This window comes from Bidens hawaiensis, unplaced genomic scaffold (assembly GCF_021521415.1).
Source record: "Bidens hawaiensis isolate Kalapana, Puna unplaced genomic scaffold, B.hawaiensis_p1.1 tig00023156_1, whole genome shotgun sequence".
In the NCBI taxonomy this organism is placed as follows: Eukaryota; Viridiplantae; Streptophyta; class Magnoliopsida; order Asterales; family Asteraceae; genus Bidens; species Bidens hawaiensis.
This window is the reverse complement of record NW_027493623.1, coordinates 248,213-274,483: the sequence shown is the minus strand read 5'-3', so window position 1 is coordinate 274,483 and position 26,271 is coordinate 248,213. Positions and strand designations below refer to the sequence as shown.

The following is a 26,271-nucleotide window of genomic DNA, read 5'->3' as shown; positions in this document are numbered from 1 at the left end:
CAGCAGCAGTTAATCAACAAAAACTCTCTCCAAAACGTTGATCAACACGTTGACATGGAAAGGCTTGAGTCTCGAGTTAGACATTTGGAGACTGATCTTCCTTCCTCTTCTAACTTTACTGATAATTTCATAAGGGAGATTGAGTCTACACTTGATAAAGTGTGGATTGATTTTGAGCGGTTGAGCTCAAGGGTGAGTGGGTTGGAAGGTTGTGAGAGTCAGGACTTGAGCAGGGTTATGGGAGAAAGTGTGAGGCTACAGAATCTTGTTGAGCAGCTTGAGGAAGAGTTGGAAAACCAACGCGTTGAACAAGGGCGCATAAATGAGTCGTTGGTTAACTGATACCTCACTGTGATGGAGGTTATGCGGTTAACCGATGAGGATGTTGAGAACCTATGTGTTCACTTGATGGGGACCTTTCGAAGGTTTCTTCGTGTAGTCGAGCCAAGGGCTGAGCAAGTCAACCGACGACAAAATATGCTTGCTCGTTTAGCCACTGATGCCGAGAGGGTCAGAGTTCTTGGAAGTGTACATGGCTTCCTCTACACGGGAGAACCTAATAAGGATGGAGGAGAAGGAGGTTCCGATTCAAATGCTGCTGATGAGCCTGAAGTTGTTGTAGGAACCGTTGCCGGCACTAAGCCTGTAGCTACTAGTGTTGTTTAATCTGAGCAGGTCAGTACTACAAGTTCACCACTTGTTGCACCCACCACGAGTACGCAAGTAAGTGTTGTGTTCACCACTGCTATGATTGTTCATCCTAAAGCACAACGATTAGCACAAGGTGATGGTGATGATGGTGATGACGGTGATGATAATGATGGTGATGACGGTGATTATGAGGATGATGATGACGATTCTAATGGTGTAGACGAGGATGATGATGAGGACAATGGTGATGAGGATGTTAACCACGAGTACGATAGCTTTGATGATACTCGTGGTGGTGGAAACGGTGACGGCAGTGGTAGTGATAGTGGAAATGGTAGCGGTGATTCTACCAGAAATAAGGCAACTGATGATGACCCGCCAAAGGAGGCTTAGAAGACGAGGGAATCGAATGTTGTGGTGAAGGCTGAGCTCGCCTCTTTACTAAACGTTTGCTCTTTTGCAGGTACCGTCCCGACAGTTGAGAAAGCCGTGGATGAAAATAAAGAAGATAGTGATAATGGCATCAATTATTCCCCCAACCCCAACACACCACCAGTTAGGGAGAATGTTGAGTCGGCTGCTGATGAACCTGTTGTCACTCCTATTGCTACTTCTGCTCGAAGAAAGTAGAGAAAGGGCACCAAGTACTACAGGGTGAGAAGAATGGGAAGCTTGCGATGGAGGTCGAAGCCTTACCATGATTTGGATCTTATTTTGTACTCCAAACACCACAATGATAGCAAAAGTTGGGCTATCCGACGTGCAAATGGAGATCTGCCATATCATACTTACAAATATATGCACACTTTGTCTCATCTCGACATGAACTACTTTCGCAAGACTATAGATCGAGATTATAGCAAAGACACTATCGAATCATGGTTTATGAGGGTAAGTCATACAAGACAAGAAAAATCAACCATTCACTAACAAGCCATCCAAGGGTCGAAGATACAAGATACCTGATGATCATAGCGAGCTGATCTGCCATAGAATGCCCTTCGAGGACGACTTTCTCTACGACTTCATCGCCTGAGAATTTGACAACGAGCACGGTGAAGTCATTATTCACAGCACACGCACTCACGAGCTGCGGTTCTTTGATGAGCATGAACTTGCAGGATTTGGACTCAGCGACCTCAAGAAGCTAGTGGAGACGCCACTTTGTACTGTTGAAGACGTCCGTCGTGACAACACGGACACTATCGTCGGAAACTTCAACAAGTTTGTCAAATTACTTGTTGAAAGGCAACCATTTGTTGAAGATCCAGATGTTGTCTTCAACTACGAGTCCGAGTGAGAGTGATGATGGAAGAAAATAAAGCAAATATTAAAGACTAGAGGGAGATTGTAAGGCCCATTTCTGTATTAGTCTTTCGTATTTGTATGTAGTCTCGTTTATGTTGTTAGTTTGTTTACTTTTGTATGTATTGTGCCCAAGGCCTATTGTATTTGGAGCCCATTGGGCATGTTATATGAAAGAGGTGTATGGGAATACACACATATATATAGTGTGTGTATCACATACACCAAGTAACCTTTTGCAAATTATCTTTCTTACAAACTCACAAACTCTCTTTCCCTCTCTCTACCTTCGGCCCTCATTACCAACATCACAAGATCCGAGATCTCGGTCCTAGCTAGTTGTTTTCGCCAACTAGTTGAGAGGTTGATCCAAGACGACTAGTACTTAGTTTGTTTGTTGTTTGATCCGGTCACGGGACCTACAATGTATAAACGAACATATATTAACGTCTACGAACATAAATGAATAAACGAAACAAATGTTCATGTTCGTGCGTTTAATTAAACGAACACAATCTTTTTGTTCATCTTCATACATTTATTAAATAAACGAACTTCCTGCCAAACGATTCACAAACAATTTATTGAACGTTTGGTTAGTTTACATGACTAATAATGCATGTAGAATCATCTAATACCGACGTAATATATTAAAAAATAGAGAATTGCGAGTATACTGAATAACCATATACAGTATAATATGTAATAGCGTTAACTATGGAGGCATATTTAATAATCATCCCAACTATATTTTAAAAGCTAAAGTTCGTGTCTTTTTAATTAATAATAACTATATAAAAGAGTAAAATGTGGTTTTCGTCCCTATGATTTGTTCAAATCTGCGATTTTAGTCTAATAGTTTTAATTTGCGATTTTCATCCATGTGGTTTCATTTCACTTGCAATTAAACTCGTCCCACTAACCCCGTTAAGTCTGGTCGTTAAACCCGTCAGCGTGCCCCTCACGTAAAGGGCAATTTTGACTTTTTCCTCTCCAAATAAATCTCGTTTAAATTCGCAAGCACCCTCACGTGAGAGATTGTGGTGAATTTGGGAAAAAAAGGGAAAGTCCGCCCCTCATGTGAAGGGAACGCTAATGAGTTTAACGATCAGACTTAACAGGGTTAGTGAGGTCAAGTTTAATTACAAGTGAAATAAAACCAAAAGAGCGAAAATCACAAATATAAAACTATTCGACTAAAACCGCAATTCACTCTATATAAAATGAAAAACTTTGATGATAACCTTTATTGTTTCCTAACCTTATCTTCATAATTTAACAAAATTCCTTAACAACTAATAACTCATCTTTCTCATCCCCTATCTCCGTACTTCAACCTTACATTTTTAGAGAAAAACATACACATCGTGCACCCCACATCTATTTTTTAAAATTGTTTGTGAGTGAATGTGAACAGATGGGAAAGAAAAAAAAATAATTAAAAAAAATAAAAATGTATTGTTTAATTGAATAAGGATAGACTTTTGGGGTGAGATGTAATAGCATCCACAATAACAAACCGTCACATTATCGTCACATCAGATTCCAAACTTTTCTTAATAATATTATTGTTTTTCCACAACAACAAACCTCTATAAACCTATAAAAAAATTATTAAAGTTATATACATATAATGTGTATATATGTATGTGAGATAGAAAAAGAGAGTGAATATGTCACATAAAGATTTTTTGAAGTTTGCAAAAGCAAAATTTCCTCTTAAAGACCTCTCTCCATAGTGGTGGACTTGACTTTTCTCAAGTTTGCCGCCAGCCATGTAGATCCGGACCTATGGAGATGGAGCTTGTTGTGGATTCTCTAAGATGTTTTTAAAGAACGAGAGATATATTAAAAAACCGACATGTTTTAATCAAAATACAGAGATGGGAAGGAGATGGCATATGTATGCTCTTATGTGTTCGTAATCCCATTGATCTCCATCGGAAAATGAAATTGATTTGCAACCCTGTCGAAACCACATTGGCAACAACAACTGGGAAACCTTAAGAGTCCAAAAATAATAAATAAACTGACTAAACCTCATGAAAGATTTTGACAGATCACTCTAATGATTTATATGTATTTAAAACACATGTAAATGATTGTACATTAGTAATCAATAATCATCCCAACCATATTTTAAATGCCGAAGTCCTCGTGTAGCCTTTTGAATTTATAATAACAAAAATTAAACGTTTATATAAATGAGTCAAGTTATTCTACAAAAGGTAACAAAAATAAGAAGTGTGAGATAACATAAATAATTGACATGTGTCAAGTGCGGACCAAAAGAAAAAGGATATAGAGGTAATTGTACACATTTTCTCTCTCCACATTCAAGGCATATGTTAATACCCTGAACATTTTAGAACGTTTATAACTTTTTCGTATGATATTTTTTTTTAAAAAAAAGTTCATCATAATAACAAACGTTTTTTTATCTTTAATATGAGTATGATTTTTGTTATATAAAATTTAAAACAAAAATCACATAAAGATTGTTTCAAGTTTGCAAAAGCAAACTTTTCTTTTAAAGACCTCTCTCCACAGTGGTGGACTTGACTTTTCTCAAGTTTGCCGCCAGCCACGTAGATCCGGACCAATGGAGATGGAGCTTATTGTGGATGCTCTAAGATGTTTTTAAAGAACGAGAGATATATTAAAAAACCGACATGTTTTAATCAAAATACAGAGATGGGAAGGAGATGGCATATGTATGCTCTTATGTGTTCGTAATCCCATTGATCTCCATCGGAAACTGAAATTGATTCGCAACCCTGTCGAAACCACATTGGCAACAACAACTGGAAAACCTTAAAGGTCCAAAAATAATAAATAAACTGACTAAACCTCATGAAAGATTTTGACAGATCACTCTAATGATTTATATGTATTTAAAACACATGTAAATGATTGTACGTTAGTAATCAATAATCATCCCAACAGTATTTTAAATGCCGAAGTCCTCGTGTACGCCTTTTGAATTTATAATAACAAAAATTAAACGTTTATATAAATGAGTCAAGTTATTCTATAAAGGGTAACAAAAATAAGAAGTGTGAGAAGCCATAAATAATTGACATGTGTCAAGTGGGGATCAAAAGAAAAAGGGTATAGAGGTAATTGTACACATTTTCTCTCTCCACATGCAAGGCACATGTTAATACCCCCAGCATTTTAGAACGTTTATAACTTTTTCGTATGATATTTTTTTTTTTTTTAAAAAGTTCATCATAATAACAAACGTTTTTTTTATCTTTAATATGAGTATGATTTTTGTTATATAAAATTTAAAACAAAAATCACGTCATTGTGTCTTTTCGCACACCATTGTGTCTTTTCGCTTATCATTGTGTCTTTATTCGTCATTGTGTTTTTTCGCACACCATTGTGTCTTTTCTCTTATCATTGTGTCTTATTTCGTCATTGTGTCTTTTCACACACCATTGTGTCTTTTCGCTTATCATTGTGTCTTTTTTCGCCATTGTGTCTTTTCGCAAACCATTGTGTCTTTCCGCACACCATTGTGTCTTTTCGCTTATCATCGTGTTTTTTTCGTTATTGTGTCTTTTCGCATACCGTTGTGTCTTTTCGCACACCATTGTGTCTTTTCGCTTATCATTATGTCTTTTTTCGTCATTGTGTCTTTTCGCACACCATTGTGTCTTTAACTTGAAACGTAAAACATAATGGTGAATACGTATATCACAATGACCTAAAACGTAAAAAACAATGATGAATACGTATAACACAATGACCTGAAACGTAAGACACAATGGTGAATACGTTTAACACAATGGCCTAAAATGTAAGACACAATGGTGAATATAATGAATTGAAAAGTAAAACACAATGGAAACAACATATTACACAATGACACAATGAACAATAAAAAAACACAATTAAAAAACCCATTAATTTTTTTTATTTTTATGTAACAATATGATACTCATATTAAAGATAAAAAAACTCTTATTATTATGGTGAATTTTTTTTAAAAAAAATAATGTCTTATGAAAAAGTTATGAACATTTTAAAATGATGGGAGAATTAACATGTGTCTTGCATGTGGAGAGAAAAAGTCAACAAAGGTGTGTTATTACATTCATGTCATTTCCATCAATTTTTATTTATTAAATTAATCTCAGCCATTCAAATCTAAGATCAATGAACAAAATTCCTTCTCACCCTTCTCATTTTTGTTGGCCGTTGTATTTTAAGTTAACCCTATATAAATTGATAAAACTTCAATGATATAATCCTTTCCTATATAGCCCATTGCTTATATGTGCTTTCTATATAAACGGTGCATTGTGTCTTGCTCTCCACCATCCATATCAGAGCCCACTAAGTACAAGGTATTTTCACAAAAGATACCTACCAGTACCACTTATTCTCCCTCTATGTATGTATTTATGGTTGGGCAAGTATTATTAGGGTATGTGCATGCAATAGGTTAACAATCAACTGCACGTCGACCATGGATATCAAGATGTGTAAAAATGTGTCATTAATTATTTCTTATGTGATTGAAAGTTTGAGTCTAGTGGTGAACAAGAGACTAAATTTAGAAGTGCAATTACCGAGTCCGCGCTAGCTATTCAAAAGAAAAAAAGTATATGTGTAATAGGTTAAACAAATCGTTGTTTCTCTTCTATTGGTAACAAAACTGCTGATGAATTTTGAAGCAGGAACATGTGGAAGTTGAAGATAGCAGAAGGAGGTGGTGAAGAGTGGCTAACAACCACCAACAACCATGTCGGCCGCCAACACTGGGAGTTCGGCCAGGATGCAGGAACTGAAGAGGAACTAGCTACGATCGACAAGATTCGTAATAACTTCAAAACTAATCGGTTCGAGTTCAAACAAAGCGCCGATCTGTTAATGCGGATGCAAGTAAGTTAATCATGGTAATTCATTTAAGCAAATCCGGCCAGTAGATACGAATTACGAAAGTTAACATAAGTAGAGTAAATAGAAAGTCGGTTCATAGGGGGGAAAAACAGTATATACTATTAATTTATTGATATTAATTGACATGATGTTACTGATGCATCTGCCTCACAGACCCATGGACGGTCTATTAATTGTGCGGTGACTAGGTGTACGAGTATGGTGCTTCAAGATATGAATAAACGTACTGTTGCAACCGTTTTATAGATCTTTATCTAATTCGTATATTTATTGCATGAGCAAATATATACAGTTACCAAATATATAAGTGTTTTACCAAATATATAAGTTTCCTTTTTGTCCTTAAAGAAACAGTTACCAAATATGTAAGTGTTTTACTCCGTACTTTATAAATTAATACAAACCATTTGGAACTCGTGTATTATACAAATTTATATAACTACGAATTATATATAAGACCATCCGTAATGGCCTACGTTGTGCCGTTGTGTGGTGAAAACGTCGGGGGCACCCGCGGGGGGGGGGGGGGAGGGGGTTGTCTTGTTTCTGAATAGGCGTTTTCCAGTGGCGGATCAACTGCCAAGCTGCAGGGAATGATAATTTTTGATCGACCTTTATGAAATTTCGACATCGACCCCTGTAAAATTTGAAGAAATAAAATAGGAAAAAGATGACTTAAGAAAAAAAGAGTGCAAGTGTTTTTAAGAGGTCACCGGGAAGTTATCCGATGGTTACAGGTCTTTTTAGAAGAAGATGGCATTTTTTTTTTAATTTGTTAAAGTCATTTAGACTAGTAGGGTTTTATATGTAACTTAAAACACACCAACCAAAATATCTTGTTTCAAAGCGATAATTATGACTAACATGTGCAACTCTTGTCAAAGACTCAAGCTTGAATTTATTTTCCATTGGACTTATTGCTTTTAAAGTATTAAGCTTTTTGTTTATTTAGACTTAATTAGATTTTTAATTTACTCTATAAATGCTACATATTATATATATTATATATATATATATGAAGAATTTTGAGAACTTGATGAGTTGTAAGAACTTCAAGAACTTAATATGAATCACACAATCAATTAAATGAATATTGAATATGTGGCTGAGAATAAATTTGATTAAAAAATTAATCATGAGAGAGAATAATATTTTTTGATAATTACACAAGTTTAAATGTTAAATACACATATGTAATAAGTTAATTCGGTGTGTAAAAAAATATTATAATTTTTTTTACGTTACTTACACTTACGTATTACATATTTATAAAAAAAGTTAAAAAAAAAACTTGTTACGTTGAGTTCTTTCGAGTTCTTAAAACTTAAAGTGGTTCTAAAAAATCAATCATATATATATATAGGGTTAGTATCATTTGAGAACTTCAAAAAAGTTAAGAATTTCTAGGAACTCATAAGAAAGAAATATTTTTTTAATTTTGTTCATATATTAACATTGTTTAAAACTAGTTTTACCATATTTTATATATAAATTTGTTATTATATATATAAATCACAAGTTTATATATGTGTAAAATTTATGTAATAACAAATTTACATATATGCAGAAAAAAGTTTAGATATGTGTAAAAACTAATTTTCTTAATTGTAATCGTAATTATAAATATAAAAAATGATAAAACTACACTCCAATAACACCAACATACAAAAAAATTTGTAAGAAACATTAATTTTCAAGGGTTTCTTCAAATTCTTAAATAATTTAAAAGTTCTGTAATTATATTAATCCTCTATATATATATATACACACACATTTTTGTAGACATGTTAAAAAACAAAACTCATAGATAACTAAAACTATATTGTATCTTTATTATTAAATTCAAACAATTGACGTATTTGTGTTGTGTAATAGAAATTAACTTGGTCCTATCTATTTATTATGTGACCTGACCCGACCCTGACCCGAACCAACCCAAATAGAGACAAAAATATTTTAATATTTAGCATACATATCAGACACTTGAATAGTTTCGACCCCTGTGAAAATATTTTCTGGATCCGTCACTGGCGTTTTTTACAGAACTCTTACGTTGCAAAAACTTTTAAACATTTTCAACAACTGACCGTTGAAAAACGGTCATATTACCATTTGTTTTAAAACAGTTTTTTTATATATAATCATCTTCATCCCCAATCAAAACTCACCAAATATATAAACCTTTATTTATTAAACTTTATATTTTCTCACACCAAATTCTCTATAAAACCTAATCTATGGATTCTCCCACTTTTATATATAACCAACTTTTCGGCCCGACCGACAAGCCGAAGACCACGCGGATAAAGAGGCGGTTACGAGTGCGATTGTGCTTGCGAAAAGTTATATGAATTCTATTAGCTCTCCCCCCCCCCCCCCCTTTCAAAAAGAACATATATTGAACGATACCGTATTTTCGCCAACGACTAGTTGATGGCGAATTACTTCAACGACTCGCCGAGATAGAAGAACCCGAAGACTTTTATGAGTCACTTTCGGATGTCTAAAAATTTATTTATCCGCGTCACCAAAAATAAAATTCACAATAATAACAAGCGTTATTTATCTTTAATATGAGTATGATTATGTTATATAAAAATAAAAAAAATTACGTTGTTGTGTATTTTTGCTTACCATTGTGTCTTTCTGTTTTTCAATGTGTTTTTTCGCCATTGTGTAGATCATTATGTTTTTTTAAATAAATATTAATAACACTGTTGTGTAATAATATGTAAATATAATGAAAAATACCAACAAATTATCTAATACATAAAACACAATGATGAATACATATTACACAATAAACTGAAACGTAAAACACAATAATGAATACATATAACACAATGACCTGAAACGTAAATCACAATGGAATCTACTATTACACAATGACATGAACGTAATACACAATGAACATAATACTAATTTTCTCAAATTAAGTGAATGTTAAGCACAATAAATAAAACACAATAATAAGTAGAAAGACAAATGTTGAGCATAAAAACACAATGACGTAATCTTTGTTTTAATTTTTTTCTTTAATATGAGTACCAATTGAAAAACACAATAACCAAAATCTATAACAAAATGCATAGAAAAACGCAATTAAAAAACACAATGGACAACCAAATAACACAATACAAAAAAACATACTAACTTTTTTTATTTTTATATAACAATATGATAATCATTCAAAGATAAAAAAACACTTGTTTTTATGGTAAAAAAAAGTTTCTAAAAAAATGTCGCATGAAAAATTATAGACGTTTTAAAATGATGGAGAAATTGACATATTTCTTGCATATTGAGAGAAAAACTCATCATAATTGGGTTATTACATTTATGTCATTATCATAAATTTTTATTCTTAAATTAATCTACATCATCCAAATTTAAGATCAATAGATTAGATTCCTTCTCAACTTCACATTTTTATTTTAGTTTGTATTTTAACCTTACCCTTATATATAATAATGGTAAATTGGTTTTAAATAATCCATACTATGCCATATTATAACAGTTTCAATTTAACATTTGGCTAGCGGTGGTCCAAACTAAATACGTATTTGTTTTCAACGGTCCTCTACTAATATATGGTTAGCTTCGTTAGTCTCTGATGTTTACGTGACACACTTTGTTATAAAAAACTTGATTACATGGCATTTGTCTCACCACCACCACCACCCATCCACATTCTTCTCAGGCCGCACCTTGTCGGAAAATCTGCATACCAGTACTATGGAGACGGACGACCACGTGAAGAGTGGATTCTTATTAGATGTTGTAGTCGGCCAAAGTCTAGACATCTTCAAGTTGTTTATACTGGAAAAGATCAACCTCCCCTATTCCGATGGAATTCCTTCCTTGTCTTGGATCTTGGCTCTGACATTATTGATAGTGCCAGAGCTTTGGACCTTAACGCTTTGTTCTTGAGTTTTTTAACTAAGGAAAGAAAATGAAATGAGATGGAAGGATAAGAAAGGGAAGGGAATGGAATTTTTTTTAATTAGGTGTGTTATTGAGTTGGAAGGAAATTAGAGGAAAGAACGGATAACTATGTTAAAAAGTAGTTATCATTAGTAATCATCCCATTTTTTAGAGGATAACTTATTGAGAAAATACATTAATTTAATCCCTCCCAACTCCTACTCCTTTCCTTTCCATCCTAAAAAAACTCAAGAACACCCATTTTTTAACTATAGTTAGTTTTTTCTTTCTTTTCCCTCTTTTAAAAAAACTCAAGAACAGAACGTAAGATTTATGGTCTTGCCAGTTAGGCCTTTACAGATTTGTGTATGTTCAATTTCAAATCAATACTGTTGTTAAGAACAAATTGAAAGTATTTGACCACAAAATTAGACAACTACTGAACTACACATTAATCATGAAATTAAGATCAATAAACAAAAACACCTAAATTTACAAATCAAACCCTAAGCCTAATTTCAAGAATAGTATAATCCATCGATTTGTGAATTCAATCGGAAAATCTGCTAAGAATCGTTGAAATCCAGATCGATAAAATTGATAAAATCAAGATCAATAAACAGGTTGGCCTCAATTAACAAATCAAATCCCATAACCTAATATCAACAACCCTATGTTCTACCAATTCACAAATTCATTGAAATCAAAATTGAAAGAAGAATTATTCATCTAACTCTTTGAATATAAACAAAACACTACTGAAAAAATGAGTGTGTTGATTATTAGGTCAAAACTAAACAAAACACAGCTGAATTTGTCTCCGCAATAGATTGTATGAGTTGCAGGTTTCCGGCGTGGTGCGGCTGGAAAAAAAGTTGGATGGGTGGTGCTGGTTTCTAGTAAGCTGTCACATGATCAAATTTTTGACAACAAAGCGTGCCCATCGGACTGACGGAGTTAACCATCCGTTAGTCATGGATTGTGGGAAACAAATAAACCTTTAGTTAGAACTCTCACTTGCAAAGTGTTAAACTAAGATTGTTATTTGTTTTCATAGCTCTCGGGCCTATTCTATTCATTACAGGAGAAAGTCTTTCTAATAAGATATAGTTAAGATTATTTAAAACCAATTTACCTTTAATAATTGAATTGTTACAAATTGTAACTCAAAGCTGGTAAAGTTAAATCCATACAAGTCACCACAAAAGTTGTTGCATGGTTTATTACTAGTCTTCATGCATGGTTTGGTTATCAAATTAAACTCACATTGCTGATGACACCGATCCCGGTTCAACTGCATTTACCAGCTAGTCCAGTCCGAATTTCCAAACATTGGCTATTATTTCGCCCACTATACTTTCCTCCAAAAAAAATGTCATTTTTTTTATCTTATTTCAATACTTTCTATCTGTTTGTGAACTCAGTTAAAAAAGGAGAATCCAGTTAAAGAAATACCAGAAGCAATAAAATTGGAAGAAACAGACGAGGTAACAAATGAAGCAGTCACAATTACACTCAGAAGAGCCATTAGCTTCTACTCCACTATCCAGGCCCATGATGGCCATTGGCCTGCTGAATCTGCTGGCCCTTTGTTCTTCCTTCCTCCACTGGTAACAACGTTAGGATCATTAATCGTACACGCTAATAATAATATGCATCTATGTTACCCAAGTATATAATATTTGCCTGATTTAGTAATATGTGTATATATACACAGGTGATAGCACTATATGTGACAGGAGACATGACTGCAATTCTAACACCTGCACATCAACTGGAAATTAAACGCTACATATATAACCATCAGGTACTATAAAGATTTTTGTATACTTTTGAAGTATATGTTATGATTTTATATTCCATTCGGTTTTGTTTTGATTTCGACTTTTTGTAACAGAATGAAGATGGAGGTTGGGGATTACATATTGAGGGTCACAGCACAATGTTTGGATCCGTACTTAGTTACATCACCTTGAGATTGCTTGGAGAAGAAGCCGATAGTAGTGCAGAGAACATGGCGGTGGTTAAAGGTCGTAAATGGATCCTTGACCATGGTGGTGCAATTGGGACTCCTTCGTGGGGGAAGTTTTGGCTTACTGTCCGTTTCTTTGGCTTATGATGATTGCACATTGTTTTCGCTTTTGTTACATTAACATAGTTTATATATGTATGTCACTGCAACGTTTTAGAAGATATATATCCAATATCATTTGTGCCTTTGTAGGTACTTGGAGTATACGAGTGGTCAGGTTGTAACCCTATGCCACCTGAATTTTGGCTCCTCCCTAAATTTTTCCCGATTCATCCAGGTTAGTTTCTTTTATATCTCGCGACCTCTTTCTTGGATAATTTTTCTCGTTGGTATTACTTAATTGTTAAGAATATTAAGCATCATAACATTAGTTAAAGTAGCATTTCTGTGGTTTATTATTACCATATATTGATAGCTAATTTTAATGTAATGGGTAATTGAATATTGACATATTGCTATCATACATTAACATTAATTACATATTATGTCACAAGACCTCCGGAGCCTAGATTATTGTAAGCTAGTTTCTAATTTCTGTAAATTTTAATATCAATATGGGGACATATGGATTCAAACGCTAAAGGTGACTGAATGATTTCAGTTTGTTTGAATAAGTACTGACCCGAAACTTTAATGACCGGAACCATAAAATACAACACTAGTCTGCAATGTAAAAGAAGACGTATGAAGAATAATGGACAGGAAAAAAGGAGAAAGCTCAATGACAAGATCATTCACATTTTATTCCCAACTTTGAGAGTCAACTTATCATGGTTGTTTTTTGTTGCACTCTTTTTTTTTTCAAGCTAAACATCGAATCTAAATCACGTTTAGCTAGACGGCATGTTAGAATATTAAGCGTCATAATATTAAATAATAATTAGTATTTATGTAGTTTATCATAATATTAATTAATAATTAGTATTTCTGTAGTTTATTATTATCATGTGGTGATTGTTAATTGTTAAGTAATGGGTATTGCCAAAGTGCATGTGGTTAATTACCATGTATATGCATTGTCTTGTTATGCTTTGAGTGAGAAAAGAAACATCAATGTCATACTATGTCAATATCTTCTCCCTGTCCTATATTAGTCCAGGCTAAGTTTTAATATTTCTCTTTGTACTATATTTAATCTCAATAAAATTCAACTAATAATGTCATTGATGTAAAACACACAGGCAAAATGTTATGTTATTGTCGCTTGGTTTACATGCCAATGTCATACTTATATGGCAAAAGATTTGTGGGAAGAATAACTAGTTTGGTTAAAGCCCTAAGGCAAGAGATTTATAGAGAGCCGTATGAAGACATTATTTGGAATAAAGCACGAAATAGTTGTGCGAAGGTTTAATTTATCCTGAAAAGGCTCAGATTTCTCATTTCAATCTAACAAAATATGCCAAATATATATCATGTGGATGATGTATTTCAGGAAGATCTCTACTATCCGCATCCTCTTGTTCAGGATATGGTATGGGGCGTTCTTCATAATGTTGCTGAACCGATCTTAGCACGTTGGCCCTTTTCGAAATTACGAGAAAAGGCCTTAAAAGTCGCAATGGAGCATGTTCACTATGAAGATCAGAGTAGTAGATATCTTTGCATTGGATGTGTGGAAAAGGTTTTAATTTGTTTCCATGAGAAAACCATAACCTATTTCAGTTGTCACAACTTTAACAAGCAAAAATTAATTTTACTAGGTTGTATGCTTGATTGCGACTTGGGTGGAAGATCCGAATGGGGATGCATATAAGCATCATCTTGCAAGAATACCAGACTATTTTTGGGTTGCCGAAGATGGAATGAAAATGCAGGTTTTAGTCACTTATTACCAAATTTGGTCATTCATTCATGTGTTATTTTTAAATTTTTTGTTAAGCAGTTGATTTTTCAGAGTTTTGGCTGTCAAATGTGGGATGCAGCCTTTGCTATTCAGGCGATTATGTCAAGTAATCTAACAGAAGAATACGGACCAACTCTTAAAAAAGCACATGACTTTGTGAAATCCTCACAGGTATGACAACAAGAATAAAGCTTCTTAAAAAAATATAAAGGGTTATACAAATTAAACTGTGTATACGTATTAAATGTTTTTCAGGTTCGCGATAACCCCCCTGGAGATTTCAGTAAAATGTACAGACACACTTCCAAAGGTGCTTGGACCTTTTCCATTCAAGACCACGGTTGGCAAGTTTCAGATTGTACAGCGGAAGGCTTGAAGGTTCTTGTTTAGTTGTAATAAGTACTAATGCTTTTTGATAATGATACCATAATCTATCTTCTTTAAAATTGATGTTTGTTTTATAGGTTGCACTTTTATATTCAGAAATGAGCCAAGAACTTGTTGGTGAGAAACTTGAAACTGAGTGTCTCTACGATGCTGTCAATGTTATTCTTTCATTGCAGGTATGTCATCAACATTGTTCTGTTATATTGGCATTGTTCAATATTAATTCAACGTTTGGGATATTACTCTGATGTAATGTTCTGTAAATTAAATGTAGAGTGAAAATGGTGGATTTCCAGCTTGGGAACCACAGAGAGCATATTCTTGGCTGGAGGTACTTAATTTTTTCTTATTTGAAACTCTATATTTAGTGAAAACACAAAACAAAACTAGCATGCCAAAAATAAATCGTAACTACATTGTATGTTCATTATGAATTACAGAAGTTCAATCCAACAGAGTTTTTTGAAGACGTGTTGATAGAAAGAGAGTATGATTCGCACCTAAATTATTTTGTGTTAATGCTCATCATGTTTAAATGGTTTTTGTTTCTCTAAAATAAAGAATTTACTAAATCTATTGTTGTTGCAGGTATGTGGAATGCACATCATCTGCCATCCAAGGTTTGGCACTCTTCAAGAAGTTGCACCCCGGGCATAGAACGGAGGAGATCGAAAATTGCATTTCAAGGGCTCTGAAGTACATTCATGACACACGAAACCCTGATGGTTCATGGTAAGCGTGTCTTCTTTCAATTCGAGTATGATGCAGAGTGGAAGCACAGAAGATAAACAAAAACAAATTCCAAGGAAAAAACGTACTTTATCTTTTAAATTTGACAAATAATGCTAAATCATCGAAATTGAAAACATACTTAATTTATGAGATTAAATACATAAATAACCATGTAAGTTAACTCAATTAGTGATATTCATGTCTCAAATTAAATAAGGATAAAATTAGACATGACTTAAAACCGGAGGCAAATCTTTAATGACAATCGGAGCTGTAGATGATGGAATTTAAGTCTGATTGTTGCCGATCTGCCTATTGTCATTTGTTATCCGGCTCCACAAGACCTTTCCGTCCACTACTTAATGATTGATTTGTAACTCCACTGCCCACTGGTAGCCCAAGTTATGTTTTTCTATATGTTGGTGCGCTTTCTGTCTAGTTTATCATTGTCTAGATTGTCCAAGTAGGGGTCGTCTAACCCTTTGTTCAACTCCGTATCAAATTATTTGACTATCCCTCACTCATTGGAAGTACAAGAAGTAATTAGGCCATATAGCCGTATACTCGTAATATATATTGCGTATGCATGGTGAGGTCGTTCTTATTGTTATATTAGTTTATCAACCCTTAATTTTTAGCTCAGTTAAGATTGGAAACTAGCTAATTTTGCACATGAAGTTTAAAATATTGACATGTAAGCTTGAAATCTGTGTAGGTATGGTTGCTGGGGAATATGTTACACCTATGGTACATGGTTCGCTGTCGATGCACTAGTAGCTTGCGGTGAGACCCTTAATAACAGTCTCACCCTTCGAAAAGCGTGTGAATTTCTGCTATCCAAACAACTTCCTGATGGTGGATGGGGAGAGAGTTATCTTTCGAGTGCAAATAAGGTAAGAATGGGATGATAGAAACTTGTAGGCCGGGTTTATTTAACAAATAGTTGGTCTAATGTCTTGTATCTCTTGTTTGATATAGGAATATACAAATTTGGATGGAAATCGATCGAATTTAGTTCAGACATCATGGGCTTTAATATCACTTATAAAAGCCGGACAGGTTCGTTATGCTTGTTTAATTATAAGGTCAACTCATCACAACTTGGCTACAAATCTAGATTTTTTTGGAGGGAATGTGTAGAAACTCTATTTAATTTACAATATTCTAGACATTTTCAAGTGGTTAACTTGCCTACCAGAAACCTTAAATGGAAGAAAAATTATTGGAAAATCGTTATTGTACATTAAAAATCCCTTATAAACTTAAAATTAGAATATTGGGAAAATCAGTTAAAACAACCAAAACCACAACATATATAATGACGGACTTTAATGAAATTTTATTGTTAATTGAGTAATGTATTAACTTGGGTTTTCTATCAAAATGGGTGCAAGTCAGCACAAGCCGTTTAACACCTCGAAACCTGGACATGTTATAAACTGGTTTACACACAACAAACATTACGGAAGGCGTTTAATACCATCTCATAATTCGTGACCATTACAAATTCAAAACTTTACAAAAGAAAAAAACTGTGAATTTAATAAAAATACATTTAAAGCAATTCACTATTCGACAATGTCCTCTCTGGTCTTGTCAAATAGCCAGAGATGTATCCACACGGACTAGCTTACGGATAAGTTTAATATAAAATATAAAAGCTTTAAATTTCAATATTTGTAATTCTTCAAAACGCTTCATTATAAATATCGCACTTTTGCATCACCAAACTAAGTTTGTAAATGAACCGAACGAACACAAACAAGAGTTTTTACATGTTTGTTCATCTAACTTCAAATGAACATGGACACACACACAAACACAAACACTTAATCAAACAAATATTTGGTGTTCATGCTCATTTGTTTTGAAAATGAACATGCCCGTGTTCGTTTATGCCTGTTTATTTAAAATGGAGTATTGGTTTTTAATACTCCCAACTTTAACTTGTTGGTAGATATCACTCCCAACTTTCGATTTGTTATCCAACACTCCCAACTTTTACCCTGTTTGTTTCTATCACTCTCGAACTTAACGAACTCTAACTCCGTTTGTTTTCTTGCTGATGTGGCATTGTTTCAGCTGATGACGTGGCATTTTCTAATGAAATTATAATAAAAAAGCGGGACCCACACCACTACCCAACCCCACTGGCCCTTATAACCTCCACCGAACCTTTTTTTAATAAAGAACTTACAATAATCTTACCATCATCATCATCATCTAACATCACATCCCACCATAATCACCACCCTCCACCACTGTCTCCCTTTCTTTCCCATTTTTGTTGGTCACAAACTGAAAACAAATTAAAACAAAACTTCATCTTCTTCATGTATTAACCCTAGGAACCATCCCATTGTCCTTTAAATTAATTTCAGATATTCAAATTAACAGTCAGGACTTTAGGGCTTTTATTCGGTAAATGAAAACGACTAGAGTGATGGTATTATTACCTCGACTTGGTTACGAATCGATGATAATGGAGCTTGGCCGGAAGAATCGACGGCAGCGATGGCAAAATGATAGCATAGGTGACCGATTTTGAGTAAGGGAAAAGGACAGCGATGAAGGTTGATTTGAAAACAAGAGGAATTGTCGGATTCTTCAGGGTTATGGTAGGGATTGTAATGAATTCGGGTGTATTTGGTTTTGATGGTGGTACTCCGGTGTTGAGTTGTTGACGACAGTGGTTCTGGCTATTAGCTAGTTGATTATGATCGCAGCTAAGTAGTGTGTTCTCTGAAGAGCAATAATGATGATAGAGGTGTGTTCTTGGTTTATATAGAGAATGGGATGTTTGTTTGAACCTATGGAATGGAGAAGTAAGATGGGTAGTGGTGGGTAGTAATGGTGGGTTGTGGTGGTGCAACAAAACACCTTTGGCAAAGACAAATCCACGTCACCAAGATCAATGCAATGTCAGCAAGAACAAAGCCACGTCAGCAAGAAAACTAACGGAGTTAGGGTCCATTAAGTTTGGGAGTGTCAGAAACAAATAGAGTGAAAGTTGGGAGTGACGAGTAACAAATTAAAAGTTGGGAGTGGTATTAACCAACGGATGAAAGTCTGAAGTATTAAAAACCAATACCCCTTTAAAATCAAACCAATAGTTCACGAACATAAATTAGCATAATTGAACATATATGAACATGCTTAAATGAACACATACAAACATAAATGAACACAAACAATCATATAAGAACATAAATGAACATATGTGAACAAACACAAGCGAAACATGAATGAACAAACATATACGAACGTTCACGAATATAAATGAACAAACGGAACCTTTGTTCATATTGGTTCGTTTATTATATAAACGAAATCTCTTCTGAACAGTTCACTAAACGCTCGGTTCAATTATAGGTCTACATCAAACTATACACCTGGCATTTTTGATCAACACGAGATAAAAACCACCCAAGTTATTGCCAGTAATCCTATTACATACCTTTTCCTATCCTCTTATCAAAACGAATCCATTTAAAGAAGGAAATTTGGATTTTAATAATCTCAACTTAAAGCAGTTGGCCGATAATAATCCCAACTTTGAAAAGAACTGTCACTGGTCCCAACTTTCACACCGTTCGTTTTCATTGGACCCCTGTTAAAAAAATTAACGACGTTAAGCTTTTCTCAAATTTCAAATTGATGTTTTAGGGCTTTTGATCGAAATGAGAATACGAATTGATTGTTGCAAATCTTAACTTGAAACGATGCTTCAAACAACTTGATTTTTGTTAATTTTAAAAGTTTAAACACCAGAATTTAACCATCCTATAGTCATTTGGACCACTGCTTGGAGGTAACTTTTACAATAATCGACTCGTATCCTCATTCTGATCAAAAACCCTAAAATATCAGTTTGAAATTTGGAAAAAACTTAGCGTCGTTAAGTTTTTTTTACCGGATGTTCAATGAAAACAAATAGTGTGAAAGTTGGGACCAGTAACAACTATTTTCAAAGTTGGGATTATTATCGACCAACTTCATTAAGTTAGGATTATAATCCAGTTTGCCTTTAAAGAATTGTGAACCTATATCATTCATAAAACTTCTTTCATTTTACAAAGCTCTTTTCAGCTCGAATTATACATGCCAAAAAAAAGTTAGTTTAAATTTCTATCATTTAGGTTACTCAAGTTTGTCCTACACATATATACTATTAACCAAAATGCTTGCCTAACTTATGACTTATGAGAAGTCCATACTATTATGCATGGAGGCAGTGACGAAGCTTAGACTAAATCATAGGGGTGACTGATGGGAATGAGCTATGATAGAAAAGTAATTAATATATACGCATTCTTAAGGGGGCAAAGGGAAAATATTACAAGTGACTGAAGTGTAATACGGAGAAGGGGTAGTATGATGAATGGCTTGTGGGGATTAGGATTGGGTTTGTTTATATCATTAAGGCTCCCGTGTGATGCATGTAGAGACGGCATAGCCCTGGAATATCTTGTAACTTTCCCTTTACATGTCATTAATACAATCATTCGGTCTATTTTGTTCTTATTATCTTCCCTAAATCCAATCTATCACAATCAATACATATCAATTCCTATCATTGGTCCGACCTGCTCTTGATCTGCCGAGATCATGGTGAATCAGAATTCTCGATTGGATGCTCATGAACAATATATTCAACAATTACAATCTCATGTTTATGAGACTAAAAGCTACACTAAAAGCATTGGAGGTTGATCGTGGTGAATCTAGCGAATTTCGAAACGTGGTGATGAATTGGATGATACAACAAGAGAAAAAGACTGGTTTTGGGAGGTAATTTCAGTGAGGTACTTCCCTATTCTCATCCCAAATATGTTTCCAATAAGGATATGATCCAATATATGCTTTTGACGGGGATTTGGTTGGTGCTCTTCCGTCTCTAGTAGCTCAACTGGAGGCGCACGCTTCCAGGTCTAAAGAGCGCTTGCATAGCTATGGACATTTGATGTCGACTAATCATACAGATTCACGTTCTTTAGGTTATGATTCTAAACTGCTGAATCCATGTACTCTAGTTTCTTTTGTCAAATATCCGTTAAACCAATTGAAGACTATGGCTATAATCTCATGATCTAGCTCCGGTATGACTATTAAATCATTACGCAAGGGTGGAGGACATTCCATTCTGATCCTAGTGCTTCTAACTGTATTTCCATCTGTTGATTTAGGGTTGCTATCGAAGTCAATTTTATTTAAGGGCATGCCCACCCAATTTGTTAGGGGTGTTCATGGTCTGGTTTTCTTGGTTTTTAGGTCAAACCGTGAACCAAACTGTTTCTAACGGATTTTATTTTTGTAAACCAAAACCAAACCATAGCACTCTTAAACCAAACCGAACTAAACCGTTAGTAACGGTTTGGTTTCACGGTTTAGAGTTGGGTTTATATACAAGAAACCCAAATCAACATATGATATATCTCCGGTAGAGTTGTCAAAATTTCGAAGAATTTAACACGTTTAAACATAAGTTGTCCATATATAAGAAAAACACAAATCTAGCAACATGCCCACAAGGTGTCCAGTAAATTATTTGTATACATTTGGGATTCACTCATCTTTTACTTAACTGTTAGTGTTAAGTATTTAGTAATATATCTAATATACATTTAAAAATTTTAATATAAATATGTGTAGTAATATATTTGAATACATACATATATAAATATATAATTTGAATTTTAAAAAATTTAAATAACTAAATCACACGGCCCGATACAGTTTTATGCGGTTGGTTTTTGGTTTAAGCGTAAACAAAACTGTTCGTTACGGTTTGAAAATTTAAAAACCGACCGACCAATAGCTATAAAAAAACCAACCGTGAAACCAAACTGGTGACCGGTTTGGGTGGTTTTACGATTTCGAACAGAACCGTGAACACCCCTACAATTTGCTGGTCGATTCGGGGTTCCAATAGGGATGGCAAAAAAGCCCGAGCTCGACGGGTTTAGCCGAAACCCGAAACAAATGGGACAAGTATACCCGAAACCCGATGGGTATAGGCCGGGTAGGAGATTAGGATTTAAAAATTTTCGTGGGTACGGGCCGGGTATGAGATTAGATGATACCTGGCCCGATTACCCGAAAACACATACCCGTTTACCCGAACTATATACCCGAAAAATTCTTCGTATTTCATAGGTTGTGAAGCATATATATAAAAATACATATAAACAGTATAATGATATTATATATTTATTGTCACACTTATATATATGCAGTGTATTATATTTAAAGTTGTAATAATTGTTGTATGAATAAAAGGTATAAATTAATTTTAATACTAAAAACAATGTACTTGAAATTCCCAACGGGTATGCCCGATACCCGACGGGTAATTACCCAACAAATACCCGACGGGTAATGAGCCGGTTATGGGACACGATTTTACAATCGGGTATGGGCATGGGATTACCAATACCCGGCCCAAACCCGACCCATTGCCATCCCTAGGTTCCAAGAACTTCTTAATCACTGTAATTTTGTTTTAGTAACCTCCATCGCTGACAAAATAACTTCTGATGGAAACAGTGGTGTTCGATGTTCAAAATCAACGACGTCTGTGTCCCAAAGGAGGGATTGCACCCTACATCTTGAATCTGGATGCCACATATCACAAACCTCCTATAAACATATGTTGGACTTTTTCTTGTAGTTTAGGTATCACCTCCTATACCCTCCATTCCCTTTGTGATTGTGTCCCAACTAATAACCCAGGGTTCTGTTGCAATCATGGCACTCTGTAATTTGATTTTGGGTCTACATCTAACTATTACAGTCCCCATCATGAAATATTCTAGACCCCCAAAGATTATGGTCGGTTACATTCCACCTTTTAGAGTAGGTTTTAAGGGAATAGCACACTGTTTGGTTGTTATTTCAATCCTCATCGCCAACCTTCACTGTTATACCTTGATTTTGGTCAATTACCGTGTTATTACGGCCCCGATTATATGAATTTCTTCTTTTTCCCATGGTTCAATTGCATGTTCTTGTACACCACATCCCTTGTCACTCAACATCATGGTCACTTCCCTCCTAAGTTTAAGTTTTGCATTGTTAGCCAAAACCATCAGATCCTTATATCCCTCAAACTTCATATCTTGTCCAAACTCTTCGGCTAGTTTCCTTTCTTGAAGTTACCTTGAGAACAACGTGGACCTCCACTTGGATTTGGAGTTAGTTAACTAATCCGAGTCTTGAGGATAAGACTGTTTTGAATTGGATTTGGAGTTAGTTAAGATATCCGAGTCTTGAGGATAAGACTGTTTTGAATGGAGGAGTAGTGATGGGAATGAGCTATGACGGAAAACTAACGTATACGTATTCTCAAGGAGGCAAAGGAAAAATAATACAAGTGGCTAAAGTGTAATACGGGGTAGTATAAGTATTATATGGATGGTAAGGATTGTGAGGTTAGGATTGAGTTTGTGTATATCTTTAAGGCTCATGTGTGACGCATGGAGAAAGGGCATAGCCAAAGATTATCTTGTAACTTTCCTTTTACATTTCAGTATTACAATCGTTATGTATATTTTGTTCCTATTATCTTCCCTAAATCCATTCTATCACAATCAAGCCATATCAATTCCTATCAGTTACTGAAGTTATTGAGAGGTGACCGGGCTCAATATCTAAAAAAGGTTTCGGACAAAATACCAAAAATTTGCCCGACGAAGCGAAAAAACGACCGTAACCGGGAACACCCTACCCTTCTTTAAAGTTACGCCGCTGCGTGAAGGCCTTTCTATCTTACGAGGACTTTTCCATGCCATATTACCCGCCTGAAGACCCTTTAATAATGTTGAAAGAATACTTTAACCACATAGTGACATATAAGTTTTAATACAATTAATATACATTAACAATTTTTAATCAATTACTTGTCTGTTACTACCTAACCATGTCATTAGACTCATAAGTCATAGCGATATCTTTTCTAAAATTTGGTTAATAAATTTCTTTCCGTCAAAAATATGTTGGAAAAGATCACTTGGCTGAAGAAGTGACGTTGATACTTGGTGGAGTGGCATAGACGTGTAGCAGGAGACAAGGTTGTTATTTTTTTATTTACTTTTGAACAGTTCCTAAACTACACCTGTTAAATATACTGAAAACCCCTATTATATTAATAGAATCCTCATACCTAAATACAAAGGGGGTACTTGTATCATTAGGCTAGATCCCTTCAGTTATTGTAACATTTAGTACGATCATGTTGTGATTTTCATTTGTAAGGTTATTGTGCACCTTGATAACAACTGAATGTTAAAGAGATATATAGTTCATATATAAGAATTGAATTTTGGGGTTTATTGTTTTATTCTCTCTTTCGTGTATAGTCGAAACCAAATACAATCAGTTTTATTTATTTTGGCCAGTCTAAAGTTGATCATACACCTATAAAACGTGGAATCCGGCTCCTCATAAATTCACAAATGGAAGACGGGGACTTCCCTCAGCAGGTTTATCAATGATGTTTTTTAGTTATTCCTCAATTTTGTAAACATTTTGCAATTGATCATATGCCTAAATATCATTTTATGATCCGAAAACATCTTATCTTTGAATTACAGGAAATCACAGGAGTTTTTATGAAGAATTGCACCCTCAATTACTCATCATATCGAAACATATTCCCAATATGGGCTCTTGGGGAATACTGCCGCATCGTCAACTATGCATGAAACTCTTTATATTACTTATGTTCTCTTTTTATGGACATTGATCTTGTATTTGACGGGACTTTATGAATAGCACTAGCATACATGTAAAATAATGAGATTAAGAGCAACACTTTAAAAGTATTATGGTTTGAATTTTTGAATAATATCATTAACCCAAAAAAAACTGTAGGGCTCCGTTACCGGTGCCTTACTTTAACGTTGGATTTACTCATAAACACAGTTCACAATATCAGAGTTAATAAAAACATTCGCGGAATATTAAAACATTCAAACCATTATATTACATACCCATCCATTCTTGTCTTAACGGGCATTCAAAACATTTAATCATAAAATATTGTCTTTAAAATAACATAACTTTTCTTGAGATGCTAGCTTTTTCAAGATCATGTCATGTGCTCCCCCTTAAGCAAGCTGTCTCAATCTACTCACCTGCGTGCATACTAAAAGTCAGCTACGCTGAATGAGTTTTAGTTAATCACACGACATACAATCTGTTCACATACTTGCGCACATGCCCGAAGGTGTGTACATTATTCATACTTTATTTTACTTGCATAAATATCCATACTATATAAAGAGCCTTCCGTCTTATAACCTCACAGATATTATAAGGGTCTGGTCCCCAACATCACAGATATTATTAGGGTCTGGTCCCTACCATCACAAATATTATAAGGGTCTGGTCCCTATCCTCACAGATATTATTAGGGTCTGGTCCCTATCCTCACATATATTATTAGGGTCTGGTCCCTATCCTCACAGATATTATTAGGGTCTGGTCCCTATCCTCACAGATATTATTAGGGTCTGGTCCCTTTATATTGTGCTACTGTAACATACTTGTCCTTTACATACTTGCCTTAATAACACGTGCAATATCCATACATATATCATTCATACATCATATCATACATATAACTCGTGCAATATCCAACATACCATACATATATCATTCATACATCATACATGATTCATACATACATCATTCATACATCATATATATCATTCATATCTTTAGCTACCACCTGACGGCCCATGCAATATCCGAAGATCGTTCATGCACCGTCAAGCAATCATCATACATAATTCATATAAGGCATACACTTACCACTTAAGGTAAGTGTATTAACTATCACATCGAGTATGCACACAGCCCCGAAAACATAACAAAGAAGTGGGACTAGAAACTCACCTAAACGCGATTACGTTCACCGGTTATAGTTAATCCTTTCCTGAGCTGAGCACGACTAACTGTATAATCATACATGTTTTAAATACGGCTCTAGCTCTTCTTATCATTTACTTAATTGATCTCATATATCTAAGCCGGTTTTACTTCATTGGATCATTACCGATTAGTTAATCGTTACTCGATAACCTTTAAAGGTATCTTTTGTATATTATCAAAGTCCAACGGTTATTGTGTAATTATTTCATTCTTTACTAAGTCTAGGGACTGTTCTTATCATTTATCAAACTTCTAATTCGTTACTGGTTCAAAACGAATTGGCTTATCTTAGCGAACTGGTTCTTGTAACGAATTGAACCCTTTAACGAACTGGTTTATAAACGAATCAGTTCATATGACGAATAAGTCCAAGTAACGAATTGGACCTTCCAATTTGTTATCTCCTTTAATGAATGATCACAGCTAGTTCTTCCTCTTATCCTTAACGAATCGCTTGACGAATTGCGTTTAATTCGTTAACTTCACCGCTAACGAATTACCTCTAATTCGTTAACTTCCCGTTAACGAATAGGGTTAGGTCAAAGAA

At 34.6% G+C, this 26,271-nt stretch overlaps 1 protein-coding gene across 1 annotated transcript; it reads left to right on the top strand.

Moving 5' to 3' along the window:
* Positions 1–6,283: 6,283 nt before the first annotated feature.
* LOC143566977 (lupeol synthase-like) lies at positions 6,284–24,609 on the top strand. Its single transcript, XM_077053515.1, has 19 exons — positions 6,284–6,314; positions 6,645–6,852; positions 12,219–12,404; positions 12,512–12,601; positions 12,692–12,892; positions 13,019–13,103; positions 14,008–14,174; positions 14,262–14,450; positions 14,530–14,643; positions 14,724–14,843; positions 14,928–15,050; positions 15,137–15,235; positions 15,334–15,390; positions 15,500–15,546; positions 15,648–15,791; positions 16,507–16,684; positions 16,770–16,850; positions 24,188–24,271; positions 24,383–24,609. Exons 2-19 carry the CDS (start codon positions 6,652–6,654, stop codon positions 24,491–24,493), a joined length of 2,277 nt encoding a protein of 758 aa, XP_076909630.1. The 5' UTR covers positions 6,284–6,314; positions 6,645–6,651; the 3' UTR covers positions 24,494–24,609.
* The last annotated feature ends 1,662 nt before the right edge of the window (positions 24,610–26,271 follow it).

Coding starts and splice junctions, on each gene's coding strand:
- LOC143566977 (XM_077053515.1), top strand. CDS start 6,652: ATGTGGAAGTTGAAGATAGCAGAAGGAGGTGGTGAAGAGTGGCTAACA. Junction 14,175..14,261: donor CACGAAATAGTTGTGCGAAG/GTTTAATTTATC, acceptor GATGTATTTCAG/GAAGATCTCTACTATCCGCA. Junction 14,451..14,529: donor GCATTGGATGTGTGGAAAAG/GTTTTAATTTGT, acceptor TAATTTTACTAG/GTTGTATGCTTGATTGCGAC.